This window comes from Hypanus sabinus, chromosome 19 (genome assembly GCF_030144855.1).
Source record: "Hypanus sabinus isolate sHypSab1 chromosome 19, sHypSab1.hap1, whole genome shotgun sequence".
In the NCBI taxonomy this organism is placed as follows: domain Eukaryota; kingdom Metazoa; phylum Chordata; class Chondrichthyes; order Myliobatiformes; family Dasyatidae; genus Hypanus; species Hypanus sabinus.
This window is the reverse complement of record NC_082724.1, coordinates 45,573,201-45,593,239: the sequence shown is the minus strand read 5'-3', so window position 1 is coordinate 45,593,239 and position 20,039 is coordinate 45,573,201. Positions and strand designations below refer to the sequence as shown.

The window sequence follows — 20,039 nt, the reverse complement described above, 5'->3', positions numbered from 1 at the left end:
GGAAGGAATGGCATATTTTTTCCTCTTACAATCCGAATTTATTTCGTTAGGCAAGTTTAAGTTCTCCTTTGCCGTGTCAGTATTTGAACTTTGATTGAAGCGTCCAGAATTCGGGCCGTCAAGTTTAACAACCAAAGTGCTATAGAGGTCGAAGGTTTTATTTGCCTAAATAAACGTAAATGGTATGCGAAACATAAAAGTAATTCTAAGCATTATTCCTGAACTAGAGGAGATGCTTAAGCAAGCCCTGGCGGGCGTTGAGGCTCTGACTGGAACTACCCCTGGCTCCTCCTCCCCGTGTCACCCTGCGGAGGAGGGAGCGGGAGAAAGCAGTGGGCAGGTGGAGTTTTGATTCGCCAGCCCGGCGTTCATGCTCGGCGGTTCTTCCTCATGGCAGAGGGTAGGTAGGGCCAGCTCTTTCTTCCGCACACTCCTAGCCTTCCGTGGACGGTCTCGCCTTTTTGCTCCGGGTCCCCGCCTATTTCCAAACCCCTCATACATGGCCGGCCGCTTTCCCATTTCCCTGTCTGCACCGCGTGGGGGGTTGGGGAGATTGAGCTCGCAGTGACAGGCTCGGCGCTCCTCTGCCCGTGAGTAAAATGGCGGCTGCAGCCTCAGCCGCGGTCACGTGGCCCGCCCCGCCCCGCCGTGACGCACGAACGCACGCACGCCCGTTCCGCGAGCGCGGCCCCGACCGGACCCGAGTGATGGCGGAAAGCGAGGCAGGATCGGCGGCGGCCACTCCGCCCTCCCAGCCCTCGGAGAGCGACGTGGAGTCTTGGGAAAGCGGCGGTGAGTCGCTGGAATGTGCCGAGGGAGTGGCGGCCGCAGTGGTGGGCAGGGAGCAGCCGGCTGTGTATGCGGCGGCCCGGGAGCGGGTGGGCGGCCGCCTGCAGGACAGCAAGAGCCTGGACGGCATCAGCCAGGTGTTGGGCGGTGTCCGAGGCCGCGACGGCAAACTAGAAGGGCGGAGGGCCACCATTTCGAGTGCTCTTGAGCTGGAGGGTACGGTCAGCCACGACGGCGACCTCACCCACTATGTGGCGAACAACTTGCAGCACAAGATCAAGATGAGCTCGAGGCAGAGCTTGGAGTGTGAGTAAACCGGAGGCTTCCTCTGCATCCGACCCGCCCACAACTCGCTGCCGTGCATGGCCCCAGACCTGCGTTTTGTTTTGAATTACATTTATACTTGCGGAAGAAAGTTGTACGGTGAAACAAGTTAACCCGTTCACCAGTAAAACACCTCCAATGGGGACTGTAAAGCTTCCTTTGTGGATGGGCCTGTTTCAATTTTATACGTATCCTTTTTCAGATGAAGTTTAAATCTAACTGGTACTAATTTCCGAGAAGATGTATCATGCCTATTAAACCCGAAACCAAGATTATTTATAATTGTCTGTTTTCAGAGTGTTTATAGCATGGAAAGGGTTCATGCTAACTATGAAACATTGAATATAAATTCCTTCAGTCACCCTCCTTCCCCTTTAATTTCACCCTTCCCCACACCCGATTCTTTTTACCATCCTCCTACATATGGCCAAATTACAGTAGCAATTAACTGGTCAACTACCTCATTTCTGGCATTTGGGAGAAAGCCTTACAGGGTCACGGAAAAAACGTGTGAACCCTAAACTCCATACCAACAACACCCGAAATCAGAAAAGGAACTTGAAAGTAGTAATGTTAAGCACTGCTTTTTGGGGGTTTGACGTAGTATTTATGGACTGCAATTTGTAGTTGATATTCTGAAGGAAGATTCCTTGTTACTGGGTTCCACAGCTCATTTTTTGGCATGTGTAGTGTATCTTCAGTTTCTCCAGCACAGAGCAGTTGAAACACTCAAAATGAATGTGATTTTAGCATTATGACCTTGTCCCATGTAAAATAAATTGATCTGGTTTGCAGAAGGTTTTCTGAGTTAATGGTATACTAAAGCTATTTTGCAACTAATCTGTCCCTTGAAACTAATGAGTTTTAATTTTCTTGTGTGACAGTGTCAAAATAGAGCTTTATTTTAAAAATTTTAATACTTACTGCTATTCCTATTTGTTTTAATCAAATGTGTATTTGTCAACTGTAATTTAGACCCTATTTTGGTAACACTGAAAAATGCTGTTTGATCAAAATGTATAAGGATACTTTAATACAGGCAATTTGATGAAATCATAATTGCTGCTGCCTTGAAACTAGGCTTTATAGCAACATGGGTCATTCTGAATTTGCAGAGGCTCATCAGAGCTTGAGGAAGGGTATTTTTCCAATAAATTGTATGTTACTTCACTGCTAAACTTTGGGCGGCAGCTTCTGAAACACAAACTCCATTGAATGTGAACCCTTTAGAAGCAACTTGCTTTTGTAATTACTTTTTACACTTTTAATATTGAGTGCTCTGTAGATTGCCTTATCTGTTTGATATGTAATTTTATTGCTTAATGTCCATTATTCATGTAACACTTCTAACTGGAAATCCCTGTCACCACTTCGTTATTTAACCAATAAAAGGAAGTTGGGGTCAAGCAGAATGGCCATTGTCAGAGAGGGTCAGTGTTAGATTGGTGAGCTGAGTGGCTTGAGGAGTGGGAAGCTGAGGCTTCACCTCAAGGCAGAGGAAGTGAGCTGAGGTTAAACTGAGGTTCTGTTAAGTTCTCTTTCATTCTTATTGTGTAGTCACAGCAGTGGGACTGACAGAAAGGGCAATGGTGTGTACCTTGTACAGGAAGTTTCCCTGAAAACTGCAGTGCCTACAGGCCATGTTAGGGAGCTGCTACTGGATAAACTCTGGATCATTTGGGAAGTTGATGGGGGGAATAGAGACAGGGTTTACAGAGAGGCAGTCGTACCCAGGCTGCAGAATGCTAGTATCTGGATAACTGTGAGGAGAGGGAAAGATGATAGCACTCTGTACGGAGTATCCCTGTAGCAATTGCCCTCAATAACAAGTATGCTGCTTTGGATACTATTGTGACGGATGACGCACTAGGAGAAAGCCAGAAGGGCAGACCTCTGGCATGGAATCTGGCTCTGTGGTTCCTGAGGGAAAAGTGGGGTGTGGTATGATAGGGGATTCAGTGGTTATGGCAACAGACAGGAGATTCTGTGGATGAGAATGGTTCTCCTGAATGATCTTAATCAGTATGCTCATCTATGTATAGAGCCAAAAGAGACAGGGGCGATCTTAAATTATTTTTTTTTGGCATGCAGTTACTCTGGAGACAGACACCAAGACTATTGAACTAAAGGAAAAGAGTAGTCAGATAATGGACCATATCTGGATTACAGAAGAGGAGGTGCTGGCTGTCTAAGGCGAATTAGGGTAGATGGATTTCTTTGGGGCCAACGTTTAAATGAAGTTGGATAGGTATATGGATGGGAGCGGTTGCGAGCAATGTGGTCTAGGTGCAGGCAAATGGGACTAGGCAGCAGATCAGGTTAGCATACACTAGATGGGTTGAGGGTCCTGCTTCTTTGCTGTAGCACTCTGTGACTAATGGGAATAGGCCATCTTTGAGATTACAGTTGACTATACAGTACGTGAGTACTCCTGCACAATCCCTATGTTTTGTGATGCCTTTGATATCCAAAGTATATTAATTTGTGTAGTTTCTTCAGAGTGAGTATTTTTGGTTGACATAGAAACCTTAAGTTTCAGCTGTGATTAAAATTTATATTGCAATTGACCCTAAAGGAATTTTTTAGTATGAAATAGTTCTAGTTATCACTTGTCCCATGAGTTATGCTTCCGCAGAAAGTGGGCATACGTGCTTCCTTTTTTCACAATAAGTTGCTAGTGATTTCTTCATTCAGTCATTGGACAACAATATATTTGTGAGGCTAGCTAATGTATAGAGTTTATGCTAAAGATTTAAGTATAATTCTGGGATTTTCATACGCATTTGCTGTTTATTATTCAAGTGTCCGGTTTAATCTGGATTCCACAATGACACTGCTGGTAAAGCTACTGCTTTACTGCTCCAATGATCTGATATCTTGTGCTGCTTAAAACTTGCATGTACTCCTAGTGGATGTACTGGTTTCTTCCTCCAGTGTAAAGACTTGCAGGTAGCAGGATTATTGACTATTCCAAATTGCCCATTGTGTACAGGGGAGAAGTAAAATCTGGGGAAGTTGATGGAAATTTGGAAAGAATAAAATGAGATTGATATGAATTGTGTTGTCACATGGCCTAGTGGATAAGGCATTGGTCTAGTGATCTGAAGGTCATTGGTTTGAGCCTCAGCTGAGGCAGCATGTTTGGGTCCTTGAGCAAGGCACTTAACAACACATTGCTCTGCGATGTCACTGGTGCCAAGCTGCTTGGGTCCTAGCGCCCTTCCCTTGGACAACATCGGTGGCGTGGAGAGGGGAAGGCTTGCAAAGCTCCCATACAACCCTGCCCAGGCCTGCGCCCTGGAAACCTTCCAGAGTACAAATCCATTGTCTCACGAGACTAATGGATGCTTATTTATAAATTAGTACTTTATGATGGGTGTGATTCAGTAGACTTAAAGTCTTGTTTCCTGGCTTGATGTTGTGCAAATTCAATATTTAAAGAGTGAATCTAAATTTGCTTTTGAAGTTAAACAAGTGAACACGTATTAGAAATTTGTTGATGTCTTTGTGGGGATTAAAGATGTCAGGATTGTTCGGTTATTGGAGTAGATTATCATGAAATTGACATAAAACATGGCATGTCAGGTAAAGACAGCTTGGGTCAAACAAGTCTGTGGAATCCAATGGATGTAGGAATACAGTTAAGGATGTCAGGAGGGCAAAAAGTGGCATGTCATCTGACAGATAAGATAAAAGGGAATTCAAGAGAATCTGCAAGATAGCACATAAGCTAAAGGGGAATCTTAAAGATTCTATACTAATGGAAATAGCAAAAGGATAAAATGGGAAGGTTATTAAGGATAAGCGTGGTTGTGAATATGTAGAATCAGGGAAGATGGACAAGGTTTTAATACATTTTATGGAGAAACTCAGAAGTTAAGAAATTCAGTGAAGTCAACACTGAAGTCTGTGATATTAGCATTTTGGTTGCCTTGAGGTGCTTGGTGGCTAAATTCAGGGGGCCAGACCAAGTATATCCTAGGATATTGTGGGAAGCAAGGGCAGAAATTAGAGGTTCCCTGCGAAGTATTTTGTTTCTTTCTTGGCCAAAGGTGAGGAGCTGTAAGACTATAATTTGGTTAATTTTATGCCTTTATTTAAATAACGACTGCAAGAACAAACCCAAGAATTACAGCTGGTTAGTCAAACACTGGTGGTGGATAAGTTACTGTGGAGAATTCTGAGATATAGGATGCATCTGCATTTGGAAAGGCCAAGGCTGATTAGGGAAGGTCAAAAGTACAGTCGAAGTTTCGGGCCAGGACCCTTTGTCAGGACTGCTGCCAGGCCTGTCGAGTTCCTCCAGCACTTTGTGTGTGTTGTTAGGGAAAGTCAACGTGGCTTTGTGAGTACCCATACTGGAGCTGGCTGTGTACAATTCTAAGTAATTGTAAGATCATAAGACATAAGAGCAGAATTGAACCATTTGTCCCATCGAGCATGTTCTGCCATTTGATCATGGCTTATTTATTTTCCCTTTGAACCCCAATCTGCCTTCTCTTTATACCTTTTGATCTTATTAATCACAGTCTGTCAACTGCCACTTTAAATATACCCAATGACTTGGTTACAACGACTGTCTATGGCAGTGAATTTCACAGATTTACCACCTTCTGGTTAAATAAATTTCTCTTCATTTCCATTCTAAAGGGACATCCTGTTCTGAGGCTGACGTCCTTTTATTCTGAGTCCATCTGTTCCCTTTCATTCCCAGGATCATTTTCATAAACCTCCGGTGGTTAATATGCTCTCAATGCCAGCATATACTTTCATAAATATGGGTCCAAAACTGCTTACAATACTCCAGACGTGGTCTGACTAATGCCTTTTTAAAGACTCAGCATGACACCCTTGCTTTTGTACTCCATTTCTATTGAAATGAATGCTATCATTGCAGTTGCCTTCCTTACTATTGACTGAACCAGCGAGTTAACCTTTAGGGAACCCATTTAGAAAATTAGTCTAGGCCTTTAGCCTTTTATCAAAGTGCATGACCATACACTACCCTGCATTGTATTCCATCTGTCACTTCTTTTCTCATTTCCCCCAATAAGTCCAATTCTTTCTGCTTCTCCAACACAACCTACCCCTCCAGCTATCTTTATATCATTCACAAGGTTGGCCACAAAGCCATCAGTTCGACATAATTTACGTGTAACATGAAAAGTAGCAGACCCAATACTGATCCTTCCGGAACACCATTAGTTAATGGCAGCCACCAGAAAAGGCCCCTTTAATTCTCACTCTTTGCCTTCTGCCAGTTAACCAGTTTTCTGTCCGTGCTAGTATCTTTCCTGTAATACCGTGGACTCTTAACTAATTTACTATCATCATGTGCTGTGCCTTGTCAAAGGCCTTCTGAGAATCCAAGCAATCAACATCCACTGACTATCTGTCTCATTGATCCTTGATTCCTCAATTCCTTGATCTTGCTGCTGTTGTTATTGCAACAGCATTCAAGAAGCAAATCTATCTCACTCCTGTATATCTCCTTGTCACCATCTGAGAATCTGCCAATAGCAGTGGTGCCATATGTAAATGGCATTGAGCTGTGCCTTGGCACACAGTCATGATTGTAGAAAGGGTATAGCATTACGCTGAGCACACATCTTTTAAGTTGTGCCAGTGTTGATTGTTAGCAAGGAGGACATGAGAAAATCTGAGAATGCAAGGAACTGTGAAAAGTGTAGACAGTTTGTGGAGGAGAGGCTTGTTTTGTGATGTGCTGAACTACATACACAATCCTTTGCAGGTTCTTGCAATCTGGGGTAGAGTAGTTGCCTTACCAAACCGTAGTTATTCCAGATAGGATGCTTTCTATGGTGCATTGATTAAAAAAAAATGGTCAAAGTGAGCATGCCAAACTTCTTTAGGCTCCTGTAAAAGTAGAGGCACTGGTGAGCTTATTAAGTTCAGTATTTCCTTCCACAGCTCCAATTTATCATTATTTGTGATACAGCCCACGATGGTGGTATTGTCTGCAAACTGATGGATTGAGTTAGAGCAGTCACACAGTTGTGAATGCATAGGGAGGAGACTAAGGTGCTGAGGTGGCAGCCTGGTGTTGAGGATAATCATGGCAGCTGTGTTGCTGTGTATCCTTATTGATCTTTTTGGACAAGATGGCAGCGCGACACAGTTTGCAGCGGCCATTCCGGAGTTGATGTCTGTTATTTGTTACGCGGTGTGCCATGCACAATCCTAATCTGATGAAAAACGGAAGTGGGAACATGGAGGAACATCTGGAAATCTCCAGGAAGATCTTCGTTGCTGCTTCCTTTGTGAGGTCCAGGTCTCTGCTGAGAAGACCAGGCCCCCAGTCCTCGGGGTCATGTTGCTGGTGGCTGTTGGCGGGGGCATCGGCAGAGGTTGGTGCTCAGAGAGGCTGTGCCGGAGGGGATGGTCAGAGGCTCGGAGGTTCGACAGACTCGGAGTTCGCTGCGGTCGGGGTGCTTTCACTGTGTGCTGCGTCTGCAAGGCTGGGTCCGATGGAGCTTTCATTGTGTACTGTGTCTGCGAGGCTGAGTCCAGCGGCACCTTGGAAGTCCATAGCGGGGTTATTCCTTCTGCCGTCTGCGTGGAATGATGAGTCTACTGGGACCCTGAGGACTTGTGGAAACTTGTGGTGGTTTCTTTCGAACTTATAGTCTTTTAACATTTTTGGATTATTTTTACTGTGCCCATGGTCTTTTTTTATTATGGTATTGTCTGCACTGTTGTAACTATATGTTAACTATAACCATATGTAACTATGCGGTTTTGTGTAGGTCTTGTAGCTTTAGTTTTTGGTTTGTTGGGTGGTAGAGTTGGTCTTCTGACTTAGTGTGTCTGGGTAGTCTTGTTTTGTCTGGAAATTTGGAGCTCCTTTCCGGGGAACGCGCTAAGATCATAGCGTGATATTAATACGCAGCAGCCTCTCTGGACTCTATATTTGGGGATTACCAAACGTTATGTGGATTTTCTGGTGTAGTCTGTTTTGTTGTGTGCTTTTGTGATATCATTCTGAAGAAATGTTGTCTCATTTTTTAACTGCATTGCATTTGTGGTTTCGAAATGACAATAAACTGAAACTGAACTGAACTGATTTGTGGTCTGCTGGTCAGGAAGTCAAAGATACAGTTGCAAAAGGAGGCATTGAAGCCCAGGTCTAGGAGAGGAACATAATACTATTTCTACAAGATGTTGGTGAGACTGTATCTGGAATACTAGGTGCAATTCTTGCCATCATATTATTGGATGTGATGTGCTAAAGCTCAAGAAGGTGCAGCAAGATAAGGGTGTTGTGGAGGTGAGAAGGATTGAGTTTGAGGAGAGTCTGGATTGGGCTGAGACTGTTCTCCCTGAAACGAAGAAGTCTAGATGAGCTTATAAAGGTTTATAAAATCAAGAGCGACACAGGTCAGGGAGGTATTCAGTCTTTTTTCAAGTCTAAAACTAGAAAGCGTGAGTTTAAAGTGAGAGAAAAAGATTTAACAGGAATGAAAGATTTTCACAAAGAAGATGGTGAATACATAGAATGTGTTAAGAGAAATTGGTAGAGGTGGATATATTACAGGATTTTTAAGACATTTGGACAGATTTAAGGATAAAAATGGTTTAAAGGGATGGGAAGCAAATTGGGACTAGTTCAGGCAGGAATGTACTTTGATTGTTATGGACAAGTTGGGCCAAAGGACCTGTACGTACTACTCTGAGGCAGGGCAAAAAGTTTGCTACGAAAGGAAAACTTCCCTGTCTGATTTAATGAATGAAGATATCAACTGCTTGAGAATTGTGGGCACCAAATTCGTTGCTGTAGAAATGGGTGTTTTTGACTGATGGAACGGTGATGGAATTTATAGAGAAGAAGGGGAGTTTGGAAATGCCAGTTTTTCTTAAAAGCAGTATGCTTTAGGACATTTGTTTACCTAATATTTGAAGAGTTAAGAGTTGTGTCTTCGATGTTTTTAGTTTCTATTCTGATTGATTAGCTCATCATCGTGGTCCCATACTGTGCTGTACTGTTTATTATATTTGATCAGTGTTTTTAAACTCTTGATTTAATAGTAAAAATGATGCAGCAGAGATTAATACTTTATTTTGTTTTTACCAGCTGGAAGCAGCGTGAAAGCCAAAAGTATGCAGAGATTAAAATCAGATATTCCACCAATTGATCCTGGGGTACTGCAAGATTTGGAGAGAGATGCAAAAGAGGTGGCACAAAAAGTTGATCAAATGATGAGAGGCTTAAATGCTACTATCCAGAATGTATGTACATTGTGATTCTGTTTGCTTTCCAATCATCCATGGATCTGCTCAAATGCATTTTGATTTTCAGCTGTGGAAGCATAGTAATCTGTCCTGATCTCACATGCACTGGATCTTTGAGAGATCTGTTTCTGGGTCCTTTTTCCATATCCTTGCATGTTCCATTTTAACATAGCTATCATCCTGCGTTTTCAAAATCTGAGTTCCATTCTGCTTCTATCCAATCATTCTACGTCTTTACGTTTGTTTCTAATTCTTGCTCTGAAATACTCCACAGTTCATGCAGTATTTCTAGAGAAACAGCTAGTGTTTCATTAGAATTAAGAGGTTAACATCGAGCATGTTTCAAGTTGCATAGAAGGGGTGGGTGGTGAGCATTGGTAATCGAGACTAAGAAGAATGTTATATGATATTGGTACTGAAAGTAGTGAAGAATTCATCATTGTAGCTGATCTGGAGGAGGTGGGAATAAAGAATGAAAGTAGAGGAGAGTATTTAATGTTGGAACTGTGATGTCCAAAAACACTGCAATTGTTATGAATCTGACATCCAGTATTAGAGAATATTCAACATTCGGGCACTTTCTATGAAGAGAAAGAGTGAGTTAATGTTATAGGTTGAGATTTCAGCAGAACTAATGATTCTGGTACCACCATAAAGGTTAGATATCAGAAATTATTGTACTTGCTGTTGAGTCCAGGGAGCTCTAACATGTCTTTTTCAGATAAGACCCCATTCTTGCACTGGGTTTCTTGGAGCAGTGGTTGGAGTGAAAGGGAAAAATCAAGTGATAAGCTCTGGGCTACCCTTGTGGCCTGAACAAAGGGTGTTATCTCGCCCTATCTCCAATGTTGAGACCATGTTGTGACCACTAATTTCATTATGTTAAGATATCAGTGAGACATTTCTTCACCCAGTGGTGTTCAGGTTCCTGTATGCTGGTGTGGGAGAAAATATAAAGACGGGTGGAGTGTTGAGTTTTAGATAAAGTAATTAAGGAACGTCTTCCCTTTTAACCTTTCACTTCTCTGTGATTGGAGCTCTTCATCAGATGCCATTTTTTTTGTACATCATTCTTTTTCCTCTCCTTTCACCCCACAAACCTCCACTTTCTGTCTTCCATAATTTCTTCTACATTTATTAAAATGCTATCGCTAGGCACCTTTCCTTCCCCACTCTTTTATTTGAAACTGCCATCAACAGATCAGCTACCATTTTCAAGTTTTTACAAACTTCTTTCAGCTAGCACCAATATTATTTGTCATTCAGCTTCTCTCAGTCTTTGCCCTTTCATAGATACGCACTTTGCTCTCTCCACCCATCCACATTCTCTGCAAATTAAAATGTTGGAATTTTAATTTTTCCTGATGCAAAGTGCAATTCCTAAGTGAACCGTTTCTACCTTCCACTATTGCTGTCTGACCCGCTGAGCGCTACCAGATTTTATTGACAAAATAAGCAAAAGTGATGCCATCTGGGACCAACTTGCTGATCAATGGAAAGTTAGTCACCAGATGACATTTTTATAAACACAATAAATAAAAAGAAAATCTGTGCCATCTGGTGATCAACTTGCTGATAAATGGAAAAAGTTTTTAATATTAAAAATAGTTCTAATTTTGAGTTTCTGTTTTAAAAACTTAATGAAAAGTTCCCAGTTTCTTTTTTTATTCTCTATCTAATTAAAACATCATTATCTTTGAGATCTATTTCTTTGCTTTCTGTGGCTTTGGCATTCAAAGCAAAATACGCAAAACTGAACATTGCATTCTAACCGGATATTAATGATATTCGCCATTTGTATTCGGTCTGTTCTGTCTGCAACTTGAATGTTAGTGTTCAAGAAGGAAATGGAGGGAAGGGTGGCATGGAAATGTTACTTATTGTGATATGACTAAAATTTTGAGAAATTGGTTTTATTGTTCAAGACCTTTGAAATGAACCTTGGGTGTTGCTCTATTTATGTACTTTAGATGTTAAAATCTATTTATTCAGAAGTTACCTAATTGGAGCCCAGGTTTATATCATCCAATGTTGACATTCACACATTGAGTTATTCGTGTGATCTATTGAGTAAAAGTCTTTGGTATGCTTGAAATTAGACTGCATGGTATAGTAACCTAAATTTTTTTGTCTACTTGATATTTGAAACTATTTTGTTTCTATGTTTAATGTTCCACTTAATTTATTTAGCTACCTATTTGAACATGCATTTTCTGTACTGACTTACGATTTGTTTTAAAAATCTAGATGACAGCACTTAGCGTGGGGTATATTCAGACTTACCGTGATTCGGTTGACAGTCTTGGAGAGTCAGTGGATATGAGTATAAAGGTGAGGGCATTGAACTAATATAAACTACTTGTTTCCTTCTGTGCAAATTTTTCTAATCCAGTTTTGTTTTATTTAAGTAAAGACCAGTAATAGGAATTATTAACTGAAGTTGCTCTTTTACAATGTAAATGCTTAGTTAATCACATTAGTTTAAAAATAATTTTTGTGGGATTATGTTAGATTATTAAATCATTAACATTTAAATTTGAATTCTGAATATTGTTTGACTTTTGGATCAGGAATCCTTAACACAAATTGCCAATTTGAAATAGGGAAGGACACTTTAATTCTATTAGCAACATTTTACACACTCACTAGCTGTCTACCCATTTAGTCCGGGGGTCACCAACCTTTTTTGCACCGTGGACCGGTTTAATATTGACAATATTGTTGCGGACTGGCCGACGGTGTGGGGTGGGTGGAGCCATGTGGGTGTTAATCACGACTGGAATATAGGTGATAAGTCAACTATAAGTCACTTATAAATGGCTAATACACTCAATTTCGTTTCTTAAAGGGTTTATCTAACAAATTTAATATTAAACACACAGTGCATATTTTCCTTGCATGAGCATAGTGATAAGTCAATTATAACTCATAAGTCAATAGCATCATAACATTTTAAGTAATGTTTGGATATTAAGTACGCAGAGCATATTTTCCTGGTATGAACATATAAAATTATTGCAACACACCAGTGAGAGGACAAGGTAAGGGCCCGAGGTCCCCATGCCAGGGCCGCGGCGGTCGCAGTCCGGAGAGAGCAACCGACCGACTGAGGAGTGTGACAGGGCCCCCCTTGTAGATCGGTAGGATCTATCGACCGACAAAAGTTTGGCTCAAGGGATGACTTTCAGTAGATAGCAGCAAGGTAGCAGCTCTGCTACTTACAAAACCCTGAGCCCAAATTAGGTTGTCTGCAAATATTTTAGCACCGGGTTCCTCACGAACATTCAGTGTGCTAAACAGGTTTAGGGGCGGCACCCATTTGTCCGCGCTTCAGGCCAGTAGCAACGGCACTTCTTGCCGGCCGCACGAGGTGGCCGGTTACCTGGCGCCAGTCAGTGATCCCTGGCACTAGGGTATCACTGTGTTTAGGCAACTGATGACCTCGCGTGGGTAATGACTTTGTGTGCGTTCTAGTTCAACAGTTGGCGTGACGGAATGAGGAAAGGTGCAGCTGACTCGTATCATTTCACATTGACAAATCATATTGTTTCCTTGCGGCCCGGTATGGGGAGCACTGATTTAGTCCCTGGATATGTTTTTAACCAGCTCATCCTTTTCAAAGAGAACTGTAAAGATTAAGGAAAAAATGTGAAAGTTAAGTTGGTGTCAAAATAATTTCAATAGAATAAGAGGATATTGCTCTTGTTCTATAAGTCTGACTTGTAATACCTCAAACTAAATATGACCAAGCTAGCAGGAAGGATATTCCTTAGTGCTGAAAAGCTTCTCGTCTTCAGTGCTCTGCTCAGCCTGTTCAGAAGTTTTAGAATGAAAATACATGTGTTCAATAGTCTGGAACTTTTGTCACCCTTGCCACCACTTCCTGGCTCTTTGTAGCAAAAGGTATTGAACCAGATGACACTGGAATATATAATCGAAGCTCCTTTCTGATTCTACCTTGTTCGTGCCTGTATGAAATGATCATAGTTTCCCTACAACTTGCAGCCTTCCATCCATTTTGGTGCACTGAACTGAAAAGCATAGTGTTTATTGAATGCTGTGAGATGAAGTAAAGTTGATGTACAAAAGAGCCAGGATATACTCATACACTAGACATAATATGCCATTGGCATTTGGAACAAATGAACATCAAGTCCAGTAGCAAGTTAGCATATTTATCAGTGTTTGCAGGATTTAGGAAGTTTTATGATTGTGTAATGTTTTGGAGAGATCACACTTGGGGTCATTTTAGCCTCCTTATTTCACTGCACTTCAATGGAATTAAAGGAGTGCAGTGAATTTTTACCAGACTTGTTACAGAGGTGTCAAACTTGCCACGTAATGTGAGTCTGGGTCTGAATTCTCTCATGTTTAGCAGATTGAAAGTGCTTGACAGGCGACATGCAGGGAGGATGTTTCCTCTGCCTGAGAACTTAAGATAAAGGAGCACAGTTTGAGATTTCACGAATAAGCTCTTCGAATGAGATGAAACATTTCTTTACTCAGTGGATGGTAAATCTTTAGATTTATATAGCTCAGATGACTAAGGAGATGATTAGATTTCTGGACATAATTTTGCTGGAGAATGGTGCTGAGGTGGAAGGCCACTGATGATCCTGATCTATGGTGCAGGAAGCTCAAGGTGCCATATAACCACAGCTATCTACTATGTAATGCTGCTAAAGTCCTTAATTAAGCTTCTGTAATTTTACTTGGAAAATGCAAATAAAGTTGAGATTAAAAGTACTAACATTTGTTATGTTTTGTAATAGTTGTCTTTCACATGCATTTACTTTTTCTCTGCCTGGACAATTATGGCATCCAAGCGTACCAGTTTCTGGAAGCATTTATGAAATAATCTACACATAAACTTCAGAGAATGCAAAGACCAGATATTAAATTCTGTTGTCATATCTTAGATATATAAGGCACGATTATGTACATTATTTTTCTGTTTTTATAGATTAGATTGTTTATATATTGGTACTGATTTATTGAAGAAAATTTGGCAAGTTTCCTTCTCAACTGATTCTGTCCTTCTAAAATGTGACACATTTACCCAATTTCATATTTAAAGGTTGAGGCACTCTGTAAATAGTATATTTTACAATCACTGTGGCAATCCATTTTGTTGAAGGCTCTTGTGACATATTTTATCACCTTTAGGTTAACACTGATGTGATTATGTTTTTAGGGCATGTACACACTAATGGCCCGCTGTGAAGAGCTGGACAGATCAATGCAGCCCATTCTGGTTCTATCTAAACAGATCCGTGAGGTCAAAAGAACTCTGGAAATGTTTGAAACACTCTGCAAGTAAAGACCATTGCTGATGTTGTTTAATAATTGAACTTTAAAAAAAATACATTAGCTGCTTTGGACAATGTCCTGAACTGCAGCACTAGCTAAACAATCCAGTGTTGAACGTAAGAAGGCAGAAACGGCGTTGAAGAATATACCATCTGAAGTCCCACAGTTAGCAGCACTAGGTGATAATGGCATCTTCGTATCCAACAAAGACATTGTTATGCTGCTGAACAAAACATCATGTATTTGACTTGGAAAAATTGTTTAAATCCTTGAACTTTATGCTGTAACCAGTTAGGAGATTTGCATGCAGTCCTTAAGAATTATCTGTCATTCATTCTTCAAATTGAAGACCTGTTATTTTTGGACTTTTATGAATTTGGAAACTGGATTGACCAATTGACATTTTCAGATAGGGAGAGCATGCCTTGATTAATGGTGCAGATGCAGAGCACTGTCAGTTCACCTGTCTTATGACTGGGAAGCACAATCTGGAGAAAATATAATATTTATTGTAAAATGCACTTGAAATGAAGTTGTGGGGAAAGTAACAGGAGTATGTAATAACAGAACTATAACAAGGCATGAAAATAAGTAATATCTCTGGCATATATTACCTTGAAATATTCTGAATTACTGAAGTTAGAGTAAAATTTACAAAAACTATTTGAATATGAGGTGATGAGCACATTATGATAAATCATGTTTAATTTAAATTGAAATCATTTAATTTGTTTTAATTAAATGAAATAAGGCAGTAACTTCATCTGAAATTTAGATATAAATGTGAAACCTTAATATCAAACTATTTTTGGGTACAAGTGAGTTCCAGTAACCTGATGGGTTCTCCTGCATCCAGTAATTTGACTACAGCAATGTTGCTAATTATTGCACATATTTTGGAAAAAGACCTGAAACTTCATGTGTGAAGCCAAAATGGTGCAGCACATCATGAATGGTATTGTAGTTCAGTTATAGCATGTTTCCTGAGTCGTAGGATTGTAGGTTCAAACTATGTTTCACTAACTTCTGTGCCAAACAGAAAAATACTGCAGAGACAGAAATGATGTCCTTTTGTTGAGATGTTAAACTTGCACCAAACATTTTTTGCCTTGTGTGGATGAAGGCTGAAATGGCACTTCAAAGAAGAACTGACTTTCCTTTCAGTTGTAGCCAGATCATTTGTCCTAGTTAAATTATTGTACTACAAATACTTGGGTGCTTTGGGATACTTCCAGAAGTGTCAGATTTCCTCCCACATCCCAGAACCAACTGGTTGGTAGATTAATTACTCACTGTAAATTAATTGACTCTGCTGTAAGTGGGTATTAGGAGAATGTGGAGGTTGGGGGCTGCTGTGGGACAGCTGAGGGACAAGGGACATGAGAGATACAGTGCTGCAGGAAAATAAGTGAGAGAGTGAAATTGCTCTGACAGCCTGGCCAAGTAACTTGTGGTATGTGAAAGTGAATCATGCCATTATAAACCATGTTTATATCCAGAGTTAATTACTTATCTGAAGAGAAGGAAAACAAAAATGCAATTATCCTTACAGTTTTGTTATAATTAATATTGCACTCTCTACCTGTCTGGAGTTTTTCTGCAGAATGCATGTGCTAATTTTCTTTCTGGACATAGTCAAGTGAATCCGCATGGAACAGTTGCACAATTCTGCAGGGATCTGCTTTGCATTCAGGCTGAGTGAAACCAGTTTTGCTATCAGTGAAAATTTGAATCAGAATCAGGTTTAATATCACTGCCACACAGTATGTCGTGAAATTTGTTACTTTGTGGCAGCAGTACATTGTAGTAAATAATAAAAAATGTAAAGTACAACAAGTATATATAAAAAATAAAATTAAGTAAGTAGGGCAAAGAAGGGGAAAAATACTGGGGTAGTGTTCACGGATTCATTGTCCATTCAGAAATCTGATGGCAGATGGGAAGAAGCTGATACTGAAACTTGAATGTCTCTCTTCAGGCTCCAGTACAAAGGTAACAATAAGAAGAGGGTTTGTTCTGGGTGATGGAGGTCCTTAATGTTGGATGCCACCTTTGTGAGGCATCACCTTTTGAAAGTGTCCTGGATGCTGGGGAGCTAGTGCCCATGATGGAACAGGGCTGAGTTTACAACTCTCTGCAACTTCCTCCGATCCTTTGTATGCCCCATAACCACCCCACCCCGAGCCCCGTACCAGATGGTGATACAACCAGTTAAGATGCTCTCCACAGTACATGGGAGCATCTCGAGAAATATACATGCATCTTTGGTGACATACCAGTTCTTCCCAAACTCCTAATGAAATTTAGCCACTGTTCTGCCTTCTTCAGAGATGTTGTCACCCAGGAACTCAAAACAGCTCGTCCTTTCCACTTCTGATCCTTTGATGTTACCAAAATGCAATCATAAAATATAAAGATTATAAATATGTTAAAATTAATTAGAACATGTCACTGATGCTCTGAAGTTTTATGATTCAATTTTGTGCAAGCTCTATACTGAATTCAAATCAGGCTTCTTGCACAATGTCTTAACAAGTTATTTTAATTTTTAATATTTGGTTTATAAGAGATCCTGTCCATCTTAACTTGGAGAAACTCCCACAATACACTCAGATTAGAAAGTGTTCTTGTATTAATATTTTTCTTTAAGATAGAAACATGGAAACCACCCCCCCCCCCCAAATTCAGCAGATCTCCTACCTCATTTGAGTAAGCTTGTTATTGTCCTTTAAGGCCATCCCATCAAGGGTGTAAGTCTTTATCTTCTTGGGGAATAAAACCAGTTGATCTTTCCAATTTTAATCCTAACTTTGGTGAAATAGAGAACATTGGTTTTATTTTGGTTAACCCCATTATTGCCGCAGATCAACAAAGTAATTTAAAGAAGAATTATATAATTTGAGAATAATTAGTGTGCATCTATTAGCGAATTCCAAACTAACATGGCAAGCATAGTAATGATTTTCTGTATTTTGACAATTTATTTATTGAATTTCTTTAATAGATAATGAGAATCAAAAGTGCTGGTTCTTTTCCCCCCTCAATGCAAAATTATAGAAATCCTGAATATATTCAGGAGTTCAGGCAGGACCTGAACTTCATCAAAATTCTGAAACTCTCACAAAGCCCTGATGAAATTGTCTATGTTATGAAGCTAGTTGATCGTTGCTTGTGATCTCAAAGAGAGCTGCTGCCACTTGCCTATTTGGATGAAGGATTGGACTCCACCCTAATTATTTGGGTGGATATGTATGACATGAAGAATGGTAAGATAATTAAATTTACATTGGGATAATAACTGATTCATTGAAACAGGCACTTTGTCCTACTAAGTCTGTGCCAACCATCATCCCTCACTACTAATACCACTTGCCTTCATTACTTAGTGCCCTCATTCAAGTATCTCCCAGGATGCATCTTAAATATTGTCACTATTCCTGCCTCCACTACCTCCTCTGGAAGCTCAATCCAGAGACCAGCTACTCTTAAAAAATTTACCCCTCAAGTCTTAAACCTCTTTCTTCTCAGTTTGACCCTATGCCCTCTAATTTTAGACATCCCTACCGTGAGGAACATTGGTTTCTTTCATAATTTTTTTATATTACCTCTCAGCTGCTTTTGCTCAAGAGAGAACAGTATTATTTAGTCTGACCTGATAATCCCTCCCATCCACGTAGCATCCTTGTAAATATTTCTTGCATTTCCTCGAGCTTAACCATGCCCTTCCAATAGTATAGTGACCAGCACTACAGATAGTAGTACCATGTATAAACTAACCAATATTTTATGCAACTAAAATTCAGCTAATAAAAGCAAGCTTATCATACGCTTTCTGGACACCCTGCCCGCCAGTGTTGTGATTTTCAGGGAGCTAGGTACTTGTACCTTAAGGTCTTACTTTGTTCAGCAAAACTCTTTAGAGCCTTGTTAAATCATTACTATCCTTTCTATGTCTTGTGCTGGTACAACACTTGTAATCATTTTTTATGAACATTCTCAATTTATGTCAACTTTGATTTTTTTTACATAATCATCGCTCTCCCTTTGCACTGAGCTTCTGGTAGCACAGTAGTTGGGGACTACTGACTGATTTTGCCTGATAATTTTCAAGCTGGAGATCTCAATCGGCTTCTTAAATTTTTGGCAACCAAGAATTTCCAACACCAAGATGATGATCGCCAGTTATGTTTCATCGTATGGGAGATTTAGCTCGTACTGTCCTGATACTATGAGATATTCCATTGTATAAATGTTACATTTTTAAAATGATTTTGTAATATAAAGATAAATTATTCCACTCTGTTCATTTCCTCTGTTTTAGAAAGATTAGCTTGGTACAAATAACTTGAATTATTTCCTTTAAAGTATCTTTTGTTCTATGATTTTAAGGAAGAGATACCTAGTTGAAGGTAAACAAAAATACTTTACTATTCTTGATCATCTAGACATTTATTTGTCATTTTATAAAATGCTCTTAGGAAACTTTATCCTGGATTATGGAACTGATTTTGATGACTATATCACTTTTAAGAAAATATACTATGGCTACGGAATGGTTTAACAGTGAGGGGAAAACAATATTTTTCTTCTACTTCTGTTATCTTTTTCTACTACTTTGTGTCATGGCTCAAAATAATTTAGTTTTACCATTACCATGGCTCATAAAAGTTCAGCATTTCAATTAAATCCATCAGTTTGTCAATTACAGAGGAATCTGCACATAGAACAACCCACTTGCAGCTGAAATTCAGGTCCTCATCTTTATAACACATAGATGTTCCTCTTTCCACATTTTTTTAAAACTCAAGCACCGGGTGGTTTCCATTTTAATTTTCTGCTTTTGTCCAAGGTAACAGTCTTCCACTCAGCCTGCAACTGTGTAATAAGGTGAGGCAAGACATTCGCTCATTAGCTAGAAAGTCTTCCCTTCTAGTTCATAGTTCAAATTGTGAAATAAATTTATTTTAATAAATTAAGAGCTCCGTGATGTCTTCCTTGACATCCTGATACATTAATGTCCAAACCAGTCATTCTTATCACACCTCAGGAATTCAGTTCATTGATACAAGAGTGGAGTGACTCTGAGAAAGTCTAAACAGCATTATGTGAGTGCAACATGGTACAAATTGGCCAAAAAAAGAGTATTTCTCAGCTGGAGAGCCAACTACATGTCAGGCCTTGCATTGGACCTGTGTACGATAATAGCTGTATCTGAATTTTTTTAAAAAAAAACATGTTTAAGAAATACCTTTTTAGTTAATTATTTTGTAACTAGCTTTGAACAACAGTTAATGCTGACAAGTAGGTTACACCACCCAAATTCAGCATATTATGTTGATGCTCCCTCCAGACTAGTTGCATCCTAC

At 39.9% G+C, this 20,039-nt stretch overlaps 1 protein-coding gene across 1 annotated transcript; it reads left to right on the top strand.

The window, feature by feature from the left end:
* Positions 1-438: 438 nt before the first annotated feature.
* borcs6 (BLOC-1 related complex subunit 6) lies at positions 439-18,975 on the top strand. Its single transcript, XM_059944370.1, has 4 exons — positions 439-1,095; positions 9,206-9,360; positions 11,611-11,694; positions 14,558-18,975. Exons 1-4 carry the CDS (start codon positions 600-602, stop codon positions 14,681-14,683), a joined length of 861 nt encoding a protein of 286 aa, XP_059800353.1. The 5' UTR covers positions 439-599; the 3' UTR covers positions 14,684-18,975.
* The last annotated feature ends 1,064 nt before the right edge of the window (positions 18,976-20,039 follow it).

What these genes read in the sequence shown, in the direction of transcription:
- borcs6 (XM_059944370.1), top strand. Translation starts at nt 600, where the DNA reads ATGGCGGCTGCAGCCTCAGCCGCGGTCACGTGGCCCGCCCCGCCCCGC. An exon ending in CTCGAGGCAGAGCTTGGAGT is followed by an intron (nt 1,096 to 9,205) that starts GTGAGTAAACCG and finishes TGTTTTTACCAG; the next exon opens with CTGGAAGCAGCGTGAAAGCC. An exon ending in CAGTGGATATGAGTATAAAG is followed by an intron (nt 11,695 to 14,557) that starts GTGAGGGCATTG and finishes TTATGTTTTTAG; the next exon opens with GGCATGTACACACTAATGGC.